This window comes from Pseudophryne corroboree, chromosome 3 (genome assembly GCF_028390025.1).
Source record: "Pseudophryne corroboree isolate aPseCor3 chromosome 3, aPseCor3.hap2, whole genome shotgun sequence".
Classification (NCBI taxonomy): Eukaryota; Metazoa; Chordata; class Amphibia; order Anura; family Myobatrachidae; genus Pseudophryne; species Pseudophryne corroboree.
The window spans coordinates 500,706,740-500,721,988 of record NC_086446.1 but is presented as its reverse complement, the minus strand read 5'-3'; the positions used below and the strand labels follow the sequence as shown (position 1 = coordinate 500,721,988).

At 42.3% G+C, this 15,249-nt stretch overlaps 1 protein-coding gene across 6 annotated transcripts in view; it reads left to right on the top strand.

Moving 5' to 3' along the window:
- Positions 1–15,249, top strand: part of B3GNTL1 (UDP-GlcNAc:betaGal beta-1,3-N-acetylglucosaminyltransferase like 1) — a 995,378-nt gene that overhangs the window by 831,098 nt on the left and 149,031 nt on the right. For all 6 annotated transcript variants that reach the window (XM_063961006.1, XM_063961011.1, XM_063961009.1 and 3 more), the window contains 2 exons: positions 987–1,082; positions 11,581–11,705. In XM_063961006.1, coding sequence (XP_063817076.1) covers positions 987–1,082; positions 11,581–11,705 — 221 coding nt within the window. The remainder of the gene's footprint in view (positions 1–986; positions 1,083–11,580; positions 11,706–15,249) is intronic.

Below are 15,249 nucleotides of genomic sequence, written 5' to 3'. Positions count from 1 at the left end.
CCTGTGACAGAGGATATAATCTCTCCTTTTCTGTCTGCCGGTGACAGCTGCCAGCCAAACACCACCGTGGATGGAAGCGCGCACAGAAAGCTCCAAAGCAGAGGTCGCTTCAAGTAACTGTTCCGGTCCGGTTCTGTTTTTTACCTAATCCCCCTGCTAGTTCTACCTCTGGCGGCGGGTCCTAGTTACCGCCGGCTCTGTTAAATGGAGACAGTGCTGCTGCTGATCTTCTTTAGAAAAAAAAAAGTGCCAGAAATATCAGGGACCCTGGATTTGTTCGACTATAGTATATTTCCCTATAACTGGTAACATCTGCAGAGTGTTAGTTGCCACGCATATAAACTGTCAGATATACTGCTAGTCAGCTGGCAGACTGGTAATAGCCAGACAGAGCTGGAGTGATAGTAGCTATTCGGATAGAATGGTAGTCTATAGCAGACAGATAGCTCCCAGGAATAGCAATGTACAATACCAGTAGCTGGTAGACAGACTGGTTATATTTAAGTAAACAGGTATCCAGTTATGAAGACAAATGGACAGAGAATATTCCGCAATTCAGTTTTTTTTTTTTGCTTGACTGATATATAGTGACACCTTTGCTTTCTGATTGTTCTATGTACACAAACTTTGTTTCATTCAAAATGTATTACAAATATTGTATTGCATAAAATGATCTTCAGGCTACGTGTACAGGGTGTATATGAATCATAAATGCATTTCATGTTTAGGATTGGGCCCCATCCCCAAGATGTCTCATTATGGTATGCAGATATTCCAAAACACTTCTGGTCCCAAGCATTTCAGATATGGGAGATTCAATCTGTATGGGAATGAAGGACTAATGTAGAATAGAAAACATAAACTACTGTAGTAGCTAAATGGCAATACAATAGTACAAAGTGTTTCCAATGCAATGATGGTTTACTGTCCCCAATAGACTCTTTACTGACAAGTCATTAATTACATTGCATTTTTTTTTTCCATAGGTGTTCACATCACATGGACCAACAGTCATCATGCCCACATGGTTTTGCTCCAGAGAGTGGTACTGTTATGTGGGGCAATTTGTTGAAGATGGACAGGTAAATAAATGAAGCTGATAGGTTATGTGTCCATATCCACTATCACCATTGTGTAGTATAAAGGCATTATAAAGTAATTTACAAGATCTACATTTAGGATTATCCATATCTCAAGTTACTTTCTCTGCATCTATCTTAACCACTTAACTGGCAATAGACAGGTTCTCAAATGCGTCCTCAAGGCACCGCAACGATCCAGGTTTTAAGCATATCCATGGCTCAGCACAGATGGTTAAACCAAATTGGCTTACTAATTATGTCACCTGTGGCCAAGCATGGATGTACTTAAAACCTGGACTGTGTTTGAGAAACTATGGGCTAATAGTTTTTCCAAAAACGCTCAGAAATTGTTTTTTTTTTTATGATTGAATTAGGTCAAAAACATTTGTTGAAAACTTATCCAACACAATATATCATAAAATTATCAATTTTTATGGTATGCTATACTGATGGCCTTTGATGGCTGTACCATCCACGACCAATTGTTTAAAACCATCATTAGAAACAAATTAATGGTTAAGACATTGATGATCGAGTTATACACAGGCGCCGGCTGTGGCTATTGGGCAAGGACAACCAATGTTTTCATAAAACTGTTGCTATCATTGCTGGTGTTATCATTGCTGGCATCAATTATATCATTTACTTGTTGTTTGGCATAAAGAAAGAATGGTAACCTTTAAAACACATAAAATTATTTTTCCCCGGTATATCAGGAAAACTGCTAAGTATCGATAATTGACACAAGAAACACTGGATGTCTGGGCTCTGTTATTATTATAAATACACACATTAACAGGAGGCAGGCTGGAGTGATTAGCGACTGCACCTCTCCGCAGTTGCCCAGTGTGTTTACTGGGGACAGGTTTGGATTGATCAGCAGCTGCTCCTCTATGCAGTCTTAGGGATGGCCATTGGCCATCAATGATTTGAAATCATCAATGGTCTATGACCGATGTTGAATACTTTTACCATCGATGAGGGAGAACCAGATGGTTTCCTGCCATCGATGGTTCAGTTCTACCGAATTTTATTTTATTTTTTTCATCAGTGTCAGGGCACAGAGGTTAGCCCCGCCCCCTGACACCTGCAAGGCCACGCCCCCAGGATCTGACTGGCCCGCATTTCTTTCTACAGTAAAACAAGGGTGACCATCAATGGGTAAAACCATCGATGGTTACCTTACAGTTAAACACCATCGATGTTATCCATCAGTGGTACCATCGATGGTGACCACCAAAGGATAAACCACCGATGGCCATCCTTATGCAGCCGTCGGGGCTAAAATGATGTGAATCACCATCATTTTAGCCCTGCCCCTTCCTTGAGGACATGGGATTTACTGTGATGGGGGTGTGGCCAATGGGCATCATAGCCTTGCCCTCCCCCTGAAGTGCCAATCAGCTTCTCCTGGGAGGAGTATTAAAAAGTCAGCAACTATGGCCCACAATTAGCTGCCTCCACTATGTAGATACAGTGGTTATTTTTAATTGGCTAGAGTCCTAGAATGTGCTATCACTGAAACGTGCACTTCCATTTCCTAGTGGGAGATATTTGATGAGCTAACTGACCATCATGTTATCACTGTTGTGAGCAGACTTATAAGGATATATTGGTGTTCTGTTTGTCCAGGCACATCTATATAAGGAGACATTAGAGAAGATTCTTAACGCCTTACTGCTTTTCTGACCCCTAGACCTGATGCGCTTCAGCTTTTGTAATGTGTCCCCTTCTCTCGCTGCATTGTGATAAGGACAGTCTGTCAGTGAGCCAGTATCAACATGCTCCCCGTCTAGCTGGCTGGGAAAACAGCATGCGGTGTGTGAAAGGTCAGTCCGACTCATGTCACCACTTTGTCATCCTACAAGCAATTATGTTGTTAAATCAGAGAGTTATGTCCATGCCATCAGCAGGAGATGCGCTTTACACAGCTATATGAGTTACAGTGTATCGGTGTGGGTTACAGAGAGATAAAGGATGACTTAACATAGAAATAAACCTTTTTTTTATGTCCAAAAAGGTTTTTCAATGTCAAAATGAATACAAAACCAGCACTTCCAAATAGAACAAATACAGGGTTAATTGCAGGTAGAGCAATGCAATTTCACCTTGTGCTGGCATAATTTCTAATCAAATGTATAAAGCTCACTATATATGTATACTGTAGGGGAGGTATATGGTCCAGTATATTGTATAATGCCAACTGTGTTTCCCAGCGTACACTGAATTGTCTGTATCGTTAACTATTTTGTTGAATAAAAACACTCTATTCAAAAAAAAAATGTATAAAACGCTGCGGCCTTTTAGTATATATACTGTATAGGTAAAATGCAAAGTCCTAGCTGGAGCCAGAGATTTGCAGTCTTTGGGCTGATTCAGAGCCCTACGCAATGCTGCTAGTTTGCAACTGCTTATGTGCTATTGTGATTGATTCAGACAGTATCAGAAATGTGGCAGGATAGTGATGGGCATTCTTGGGTGGTGTCTGGGAGGTGGCTAATAGTGCATGCAATAATGGTCCATTATGAACATATTCTGGAGTGGCGAGGGGTGTTAATGCAAGCGGCTGTGTAAAAGGCTGTGGCCAGATCCAGAAACTGCACTTGGCTAGGTTCGATGGCGCGTCCAATGGTGGCATATAAAGACACACTAATCCCTATTACAGAGTGCATTGGCACTAAAAGTGGGCATCTCAGTACTTGCACACTTGACCGGACGGATGTACACAATGGAAGAAGTTTGTAGGTCATATGCATGAACTCGTAGGCTGGCGACTGGCAATGGATGATGCTGCATTAGGCGTCCTGTCAGCTGGAGCTTACAGTTTAGGAAACGGTATTTACAAGAACTTCATTTTGCTGTTTAGTAAAATATATATTACTAGCTAAATACTCAGACCTCTGTAAATTTGTGTAAAGATAAAATGACTCCATAACACTGTGCCCTAGTGCAGTGGTTTCCAAACTTTTTTGACTCACGGCGCCCTAGAGTATCAGAATTATTTTCACAGCACCCCTAGGCCAAAAATTTCTTATTGAGAAACTTAGAAAGAAATATTAAATGAAGTAGATTGTGTTTATATGTCATCCTTATGCTCAATTGTGTGGTGAGGGACAAGATTTGCTTCTGTTTGTCCCCATATTTTATGACTGGCAGCCACCAGCACTGGTTTTGACTATTATATTGACCATAAATAATTTGAATTGGTCCTGGACCACCAACCCAGGGCACCCCTGCAAGTGTCCCGAGGCACCCCAGGGAGCCACGGCACACAGTTTGGGAACCACTGCCCTAGTGGAACACCTAACATCTCCTAATGGCATCTGTAGCTTTTCAGCAACGCTTTTCTGAGGTAAGGGAGTATTGTTTTGAGAATGAATTGAAGATATTGCACAATGATTCAGATGCAGACACAACTGCCATCATAGCTGCAGTCTCACAGATCGTAACTGCCAAAATATGCTAATGTCGTATTTGTATGCAAATCATTTCTTTGCGTACAAATATGAATCAGGCCCTATGTGCAGAACTCGTAAGCAAAGCTTTTCGTAGTTTTGTCCCATAGGGCATTGCCTTCATCAGATGGAGTAAACTGCTTTAAGCCTATTTGGGCATTCTTGCAGGAGAGGGAGCGTCAGATCCCTCTCCTGCGAGAGGGCCTCCATTGCATGGCATGGACAAACGGGACCAAACCTCGCGCTCCAGTTGCCTTCAGAAGGGGGGTATTCAATTCTTGCCATCCCCTTCCACACCCGTTCTGTTTCTGCTGACGGGCGTGGTATAATCATTTCAGCTCGCTTCCCCTGGGGTAGCGAGGGCGCCCAACCCTTTACGCAGCTAAACCTGATTACTATGGGTGCAATATGCGCGATACCGGGGATAACTTTAGAAAGGAGATTGGGCGTGATATGTTATTTGAATACCGCCCAGCAAGAGATACTTTGCACATGTGCAGTGCTAGATTCCCGACTCAGGTCCATTATGCTGTCCGGAAGTAATTTGCAAGGACTTATTTCTATTGTTGTCCCTGCGAATCAACTTAAGTACATAGCGGAAATATTTTAATTCTGATTTCCATGTAATAACCATTACCCCTTACATACTGTATCTTTCATTAAAACGTGGTCATAAAATATTCAGCTGCGTGTAATATGAAAATTAAAACATGCGTGCTGATGTTTACAAAGAATTAACTTTGACACACACACTATATATATATATATATATATATATATATACACTAATGTCTACAAAACTTAAGTACGCCAACTGGTGCCGTCACTTATCCTTACGATGACACACAATAGTGTAATCATTGGTAACATCGACGTACATTAGATTGGGCAGCCACGCAGCCTCTGAGTGGGACTGACCTCTCTTAAACTCTGTCGCTCACCTGACACGCAGAGCTCTAATGCTGCAAAGGAGATCAAAAAGGCTAATTTATGCACGCCCATGGAATGGTGTTTCAACTGTCCTGACACACCCGGGTTTATCTGACCACCCCACGTTACCTCCCCCAAATGCTGGCTACAATACCTGTCACTCATTTTGTGAATGATTCCTCTGTGCGAGCGGCATTGCAACTCATGGGTCTATTCAATGACGGTCGGATCCTCTCCAATGGAGTGGATCCGCCAGTTCAGTATTCAATTAGCGGGCACTTCCATCAGGTTTCGCCGGTTTTCGAATCAGCATTGTCGAAAACAGCCAAAATCCTGTCGGAATTGGCCGTTAATTCGACAAAACACGTGGATCTGCGGCTAGTCCGCCGATCCACGTGGTTTTCGACAAGTTCCTTTTTTTCAGACTGTCGGAAAAATACACTGTCATTGAATAGGTCGAATGCAAATTTGACCTATTTCTGTCGAAAAGTGCAGTTTTTTCAGACTGACTGAAAAACAATCACCAATTGAATAGACCCCTCAATTCATGTATGTGCGCAGTGCGGTTTTAGCCCATGCACAATGGATAACAATCTCTCCGCTTGTGAAATATCGGAATATTTATTCTGTTCTGCTGTATGTACTTTATAAAGGGGTATAATGCCAGAATGTCTCATAGTACATCCAATAATAATGGAATATGCTTGACCAATGAACGTTTAGAATAAGAGAGCGAAAGAGTTTATATTTTCTTAATCAGATTGTACCATCTGTGGTATCATAAGAGACCCTGTTCAGAGTATAAGCACGTGGTTTTATGGGAAACTCTGCCATAAGGAACTTATAACCCTGTGTTCTTATAGTAAGTCCTGTGCAAAATAGCTTGCAGTCTAGTAGTGTGATGTGAGACACTATCCAAGGTGTCTTCAATCTTGGTATGACTGGAAACTTTTATTGCCTATTGCTATTTTAATTTTATTTTTTTGTGTCTTTTTGACTAACACGATGGCACCCAATGCATGCATTCTGAGAAATCCAGCACAGGGAAATGATGAGATGAGGATTGTAAGATTAGAACAGTCTGTCCAATGTTGCCAGTTGCAGAGAGTAGAGTTTGTCTGGTCAGCATCCGTGTGTCTGTATTTAGCAAATTTGAAGTGGACGGCCAATGTATATTTACAAACATTAACAGAAAGATTAGTGATGTGAGGCGCCAGTCACATGGCTGTGTCAAAACTGGTGCTAAATGCACATCTCTATAAAGCTAAATTCATACATTTTACTGGTAGCATTCGTTTATAATGTACTGGCTTAATGCAACTTGCAGTCTGCTACAACCATGTTATTCAGTGACTGTATGTGGTCACAAGGCGATAGGCCAATTTGTGGGGGAGATTTTAATCCAGGCCACAAAATTAATTGATTTCTTATCTATAATATGTTACATTAGTAGCATAAAAATCACTAATGTAAAGCCACTAGAAGACGTGTATTATGAGTGTGTTACCGAGGTAAATGGCTGTATACTTTCTGTCTCCGCATTGATTAAATCAAATTTAGTAATGTGACTATTTTACAATAGGTTAAAGTAGAGGTATTGCCATCAGATCCCACCTTGGCAGCCTATTCTATGTATAGTAGTTAAGCCTCGTTTGAATCCATAAGTAAAGTGACCCCAAAAGCTATCACTTTACTATTTACTCTGATTGCCCCTGTCCTGGTATGTGTTTTTTTTACACAAATAGCCCCAAGAGGTTATTGTTTATTGCTGTAATATGTGATGATGATAAACTATATTTTTGATGGTCAAAAGTCTTAAATAGTCCCCAAAGCAAGCGTCCCAAGAGATTCATCAATGTGTGGGAGCCAGGAGAGTGGGTAGCAGTCCAGTATCCTGTCAGTTCTCCAGTGATGCACAATCCACTATTCATCATGCCACACTGCCACTACTCCCACCTAGAACTCTCTTGATCTTACAAGAGCAGATCAGGGAAGTAGGGAAGTATGCCCAGAAGCTGTAAGATGAAAAGTGGTTGTAACAAGCACTAATATAGAGCATATTGGATCCAACTTTCCTCTTTCAAGGTCACTGTTCTGGGGATTATCCATGGGAAGAAGGGGTAGGAGGCGGAGAGGACCAGCAGTTGTATCACACATCTCAGCCAGCTACTGATGTGGTTGCTCCCTTTGGGAATCTCTGGGACACAAGTGGGCGGCTGTTCTTTTCTTGGCACCAGACCAAGACAATGTAAATTGAGTTTTATCAGAATCAGATTGAAGATTTTATAAACGGTTACCAAACTGTCAGAGAATATTCCCAAAAAAGATCATTTGCCACTGCTGTTCAGGACCCACCCACGGGTCCTTTACACCCCCACACCACCTACAGAGAATCTGAATTTCATTGTGTGACTGTGGGAAAATGAATATAAGAATCAAAACATGTTCGAATTCCTGCTAAACATTACATGGTTATTTTTTTGTGATATATATATATATATATATATATATATATATATATTATTATTTTTTTTCTTCTTTTTTTTTTTTTTTTGAGTGTTCGTATCAGATTGATTCCAGTTTATCTTTATATCGCACAATTACATTCTGGTTAAATAGACAAATTTCTTATCGCTATATGGTTATTTCGATTTTACAGTTCATTAGATTGAAAAAGTTTTACTTTGAAACCACATCACACAATGGGCCTGACTCTGAGTCACATGCAATGCTACTGTGCGTGCGCAAAAAACCCTTAAAACTTTTACGGTGCATGGGTTACACTGTGTGTACACGCAGAGGCACTGTTGCGATTGAGAGGTATTAGAAGTATACTGGAAATGTGCCTGCGTGCCTGGACGGTGACTGGGGAAATGGCTATTCAAATGCACAAAAATGGGCTGTTTTATTGGTGTGTCGCTGAAGTCACTACATACACCGGAGCTTAATTACTTACATTGGAGGCCATACTCTGCACCTACCATAGGTAAGTTTCAATGGTGCCACTAAGGTGTTGTATAAAGATGTACCAAGCGGAAGTAGGCATCTCAGTCCTTGCACATTCAGGAGCACGCTTCTACACCAGGAGATTCTAGCGTTAGCATAAAGTCACAGACATGACTACAGGTAAAGATGACGAATTGAGCTTCTCAGGAACAGCACTTCCCTTCTTATATACTGTATAACTATAAATTACCCAATGTTGTAAGGTAACGATAAGCAAAAACATAAGCCACTACCTCACTTGTACGTTGAATACATTTCTACTTGATTGTTTATGTACAGATTTTCTTTCTGAAAAAAAAAAGTGACTTACTTGACAGATACTTTGTATCATTTAGATTGTTTCGTTTACTCTATAATTTTCCACACTTATTTGGTCTGTAGATGGCGCTGTGTTGTTGCAAGTTATGGCTCACATTTCCTTTTGTAAAAAGTTGCACACTTACCTGTGTAACACTTACATATGAACATGCTACTCACTGGCGTTTCTATAATGGGTGCAGTGTGTGCGGAGCACACGGGCCTTGAGTCCAGAGGGGGCCCCCACCGCACACGCTGCACCCATTTTCTGAATACTCATCCCTCTGGAGTCCCGTGGCGACTTCCAAGACGGTGTTAAAACTCTGTGAAAATGGCCCACTGGCCATTTTCACGGAGTTCTGCGCATTCGCAGTAGAGAAATTTCAGAAAATGGCCGCCGCAACATTTTCCCGGAGATCTGCGCATGCGCAGTAGAGTCCGAGCACTCTAGTGCTCAGACTCTCAGCGCTGCCGGCAGAGAAGAGGGGGCCCGAACGGAGGAGGCTGCACCCGGGCCTCTTCCTCTCTTAAAACGCCCCTGATGCTACTGTATGTGCAGCACTGTATGTTAACGCAAAGCATCTAGGGATATGTTTTGATTGGTTGCTGCAGGCTGTAGCTAGGCTAGGGTAACAGTGGGCAGAATCATTTCTGACAACAGTCCTGATTGTAAAGTGTAGGATATTTCAGACCACATCTCTGGTCTACACAAATGTGCCTATTTCTGGAGAGTTTACAGTAAGTATTACATATTTGAGGGGAATATATCATGCACTAGTAAATAGTTCCCAAACATGCCAGTACCCTTCTGTTTAGCCCTTGCTATACTAGCCTAGCTGTACTTGCTGCCCAATGGGGGTACTTCAGAGTTGATCGCAGCAGCAAATTTGTTAGCAGTTGGGCAAAATCACGTGCACTGCAGATGTGGCAGATTTGGGTGGGTTATTTTGTTTCTGTGCAGGATAAGTACTGGCTGCTTTATTTTTGCACTGCAATTTAGATTTAATTTTGAGCCCCACTCAAATCTAACTCTCTCTGCACATGTTATATCTAACCCCCCCATCCCCCTGCAGTGCACATGGTTGTGCCCAACTGCTAACAAATTTGCTGCTGCGATCAACTCTGAATTAAGCCCATTGGGGCAGATGTATTAACCTGGATAAGGCATAAGGAAGTGATAAACCAGTGATATGTGCAAGGTGATAAAGGCACTTCAGCCAATCAGCTCCAATATGTAAATGAACAGTTAGGATCTGATTGGCTGGTGCCTTTATCACCTTGCACATATCACTGGTTTATCACTTCCTTATGCCTTCTCCAGGTTAATACATCTGCCCGTTCCTAGTTATCTGTTTTATAAATGCAGCTTCAGTTATAGCAAATTTGTTCACTCAGAAAATAAAATTAGGGCAGAACCGTACACTGGGGGTCATTCCGAGTTGTTCGCTCGTTATTTTTTTGTCGCAACGGAGCGAATAGTCGCTAATGCGCATGCGCAATGTCCGCAGTGCGACTGCGCCAAGTAAATTTGCTATGCAGTTAGGTATATTACTCACGGCATTACGAGGTTTTTTCTTCGTTCTGGTGATCGTAATGTGATTGACAGGAAGTGGGTGTTTCTGGGCGGAAACAGGCCGTTTTATGGGAGTGTGTGAAAAAAACGCTACCGTTTCTGGGAAAAACGCGGGAGTGGCTGGAGAAACGGAGGAGTGTCTGGGCGAACGCTGGGTGTGTTTGTGACGTCAAACCAGGAACGAAACTGACTGAACTGATCGCAGATGCCGAGTAAGTCTGCAGCTACTCAGAAACTGCTAAGAAGTGTTTATTCGCAATTCTGCTAATCTTTCGTTCGCAATTTTAATATGCTAAGATTCACTCCCAGTAGGCGGCGGCTTAGCGTGTGCAAAGCTGCTAAAAGCAGCTTGCGAGCGAACAACTCGGAATGACCCCCACTGTCAGTTGTTAGAAAATGATTTATTTATTGTCGTATTTTGGATTAAAGCATTAATAGAAACATTTAAGAGAAAAAGAGGTATACATCAGAAGCTGACACTTTGTAATCTGAATGGTACAGTAGCTCTGAGTTGCAACTTTGTTTTCCTGTGTTCCAGTTTTCATGAATACATTATCATCTTATGTTTCCATGTTATAATAGGTGTAGGGCTTGCAGCACTCCTAATTGTTTAGGCATTGTGGTGCTTTACAGGGCAGCAATTTCCTGAAAAGCCTGAGGCAAATATCTTGATAAATGTGCTATGGGAAAGTTTATTATCCCTGTCTGAAAGTGATTGCTGTGAATTGCGGGTCTGTTTAGAATTGTTGCAAGGACTGTTTGCATCTAGTATCATTTGGAAATCTACTGTATGTTCCAAGTCAGGTCTGGACAACTTGTGGCTCTCCAGCTGTTGTGAAACTATACATCCCAGCATTCCCTGGCACAGTTTTAGCACTCCCTAATAGCAAGACGGTAGCAGGGCATCATGGGACTTGTAGTTTCACAACAGCTGGAGAGCCACATGTTGGTCAGGCCTGGTTCAGGTTTTCTTAGTATCTGGGTGAGCTGTGATTTTCCTTTGGCACATAAAGAAATTGGGATTGGTGTCAATCATATACAGTATGGATATCAACAGTTAAATAATTTTCCTTTACTGATTTCCGTTACAACCTTCTTATCATGTGTCACAGATTCCTAAAGTCAGGTTTTTATAGACTGCTATGAATTAATTCTAATAAACAAGGAATATTTGATATCTGAGTGAGATGTTTATTGATGGTAAGTGGTGAAATGGAATGTATTTGTCTTCTTTTAGGGCACTCCGGAAGACTTATTGTTTTTCTATGAACACCTCCGGAAAGATGGTGGGGTCCATCGTGTGGATGAATGCCTTCTGCAATATCGTTACCATGAACACGCTGCTACACATTCTGTATCTGAGTGAGTGTTATACACAGGCTGGTCACCTGTCCTGTGAAAGTTAGGATATAATCACAGGAACCCTGACTGTGTACTGTACTTTAATACTTGGTTTTCTTTATTCATACTACCCTGGGACACCATTTAATGGCATACCTCCCAATTTATGGAGGTCCAGATCCAGATGCCTGAAAAAAGGGAGTGCCCTCAGGGAAATGGGGAGTGGCTTCGAGAGAATGATGCAACCACGAGCCACGCCTCCCGTGTTCATCATTGAGGGGGGCATGCCCAGCGCTCTATGAGTTGCTAGCATGCCCCCAGTCCCACTGCTTTACAGGAGCCTCCCAACTGCCCAACACCCAGCTACCCCCCTCGCCCCCGCATGTGGCCCACTGCGGCACATGGGTGTGACGATCCCAAAAAAACTCCCGGGACAGTTGGAAGGTATGACATATATGGGTACTCTTGGTAAAGAGTGCGTTTATATACTATTTCATGTCACCATATTTTTCACTGTGCATATTTTATTTCATGTTGCCATGTCTTATTTCCCGTTATATACTGTTCCATGCCATTGTGCTTCAGCGTGCCATCATGTTCTGCTCTGACACACTATGGGTCTGATTCTGAGTCAGACACAGTTATAACAAACCACTAAAATACGGGACCATAGGCATTGCATGCGGATTACGTGCAGCTCAGAATGAAGCACCATATGCATACATAGGTTTGTGCCATAATGTACTGCTCTGTGATCCTATAGTTTTACCAGATCTGAGCATAATTGAAGTTTTGCAGTAGTGAGAGAACTGAGGGGCAGATGTATTAACCTGGAGAAGGCATATGGAAGTGATAAACCAGTGATATGTGCAAGGTGATAAACACACCAGCCAATCAGCTCCAATATGTAAATTAACAGTTAGGATCTGATTGGCTGGTGCCTTTATCACCTTGCACATATCACTGGTTTATCACTTCCTTATGCCTTCTCCAGGTTAATACATCTGCCCCTGTTTTCGTTGCTTCTCTGGATAGAGCCATAGTGCACACACAATATATCAGGTAGTTTACCCTCACAGCCTACATATGCTTCCTTTAGTTTTTCAGTCTCAGCAGGAGCCAGACAGTAGCACACTATGGTACTGTGGAGATCATCAGCATTACACAATGAAGAACACAGGCGTATGACACACTTTACACGTCCTACATCCGACCCTTCTGGAACAGGCTTTCTGCCGTGTCTTCCTAGCGCGTTCCATCCGTGTCGGCTTCAGATGAGACAAAACTCTTGTGCCAAGTAAAACATCCTGCTCGGGGAGAGGGAGGCTGAGCTGACTGTGTTTTTATAAGCTGCATACTTTCATTTTCAGGGGTGTGACCATCCCTTCCTAAGCACACAGAAAATACATATACTGACCTGGAACCTGACACTGACCTTTTCCACTGTTTAGTACATCCTACTGTATATTTGTATTGTGTAAAACTCGACAACATGTACAGTAACTCTCCAGGAGCTGTGGAACTAAAAGTCCCAGCTTGACCTTAAGGCATATGACATAGAGAGTCAATCTCTGTTGTTAAATGTGCAGCACACATTGTGAAGAGCTACTGTAGGATAAATTGCTGAAAAAGTTAATGCTGGCTGTGATAGAAGTAAGATAAAAACAGCAAACCGTTCCCCCAGCTCAATGCACAATAGGCCAGAATAAAGAGAATTATGCTGGCCATACACTAGGACGATATCGTATACGAATGTACGATTTCAACGCGTCGTTCGATGCATCATGTGCACATCGTGCATGTTTTGGGTATGATTATGTTGTGATGCGTGGCTCCACGGGTCAAATCTTGCATCAAATTATCATACATGCAGCCCATATTATCCATCTTAATCCTATGCACAATGGGGGTCATTCCGAGTTGTTCGCTCATTGCCGATTTTCGCAACGGAGCGATTAAGGCAAAAATGCGCATGGTTCGCAGCGCGCATGCGGTTAGTATTTTAACTCAAAACTTAGTAGATTTACTCACGCTCGAACAAAGATTTTTCATCATTGAAGTGATCGTAGTGTGATTGACAGGAAGTGGGTGTTTCTGGGCGGAAACTGGCCGTTTTCTGGGAGTGTGCGGAAAAACGCAGGCGTGCCAGGGAAAAACGCGGGATTGTCTGGAGAAACGGGGGAGTGGCTGGCCGAACGCTGGGTGTGTGTGTGACGTCAAACCAGGAACGAAACTGACTGAACTGATCGCTATTTGTGAGTAAGTCTCAAGCTACTCAGAAACTGCTAAGAAATTTCTTTTTGCAATTCTGCTAATCTTTCGTTCGCAATTCTGCTAAGCTAAGATACACTCCCAGAGGGCGGCGGCTTAGCGTGTGCAATGCTGCTAAAAGCAGCTAGCGAGCGAACAACTCGGAATCACCCCCATTGTACCATGTTTTATGCTCATACGATGCATTGTTAAATGGTTCATTCGATCAGCATCATTTTGAGTGGCATTTTTTTCAAGGTGATAATGTGCTTTTTGTGAGGCATACGTTTGCTCGATAGATCGTAAGTTGGCGCCGCGGATGCCTAGTTGGCGCCGCGGATGGCTGCCTCGGTGCTGCTCTGCCAAGCAGCCTTTGTTTTTAGTCTTACATGTATAATATGTCTAATATGTCGAGTCTATTGTACAGTTGCAATGTGCAGTATGAACTCATATGTGTAATGTTTGTAATGTATGCTACGTTTTTCCCCCTGCTTATGCTATGTATTACCCCTTCATGTTGCTGCTTGGCGATGCATTGTACCACAAAGAATTCCTAGTGTACGTTAGTACACCTGGACAATAAAGCTGATTCTGATTCTGGTATGCACATCTGTGTCCAAAAACCCCGAAATCGTGTTCGAAAACTCTCTGGGGAATTGAAGGGAAATTGTGATGGGAATCGGATCGGATGCTGGTCGTCCTAGTGTATGGCCAGTATTAAATTCTCTCAGTTAACAAATCTGATGCCTTTCCATGGCATGGTGGCTTTCCATATATAGAGATCTCAGCATTGTTATTATCACTTAGAATGTAAATCTGGGTGCACAACAGTTTTTTGAACAATGTGCCCTATTTCAATGGATCGGGACTAAAAATCGTTCACATTGTTCAGTGTGTATGCACTATCGCGCACTACCGTGAGTCATTCATCGCACCTTCAGGTTGGTGCATGCAGCTCAATCTGATATCACCAAGAATTTTCAGCACGCCGTGCAGTGTACATGTTAAGGACCAAACGACGTAATGATGCACGATATATCGTCCAGTCGTTTGGAAGATTGCACAGTGTGTATGCATTATATCATTTGTCCGGTAGTTTAAGGGAAATGGTTGATGACATTGCGTCGTTTGCACATTGTCTGATGTGTACTCAGCTTTATGCTGGCTTATAGTGCTGTGTGTTTAGGGAATTGTTTGCTTTTTTTTTGTCTGAATTAACCCCTCCCTTACAGAGTTTAGAAATTGATATGAGCAACTTCCATTCCATTTATCGCTATGCTAGAAAAGTGTCAGAATACACAGTGCATCCACCACC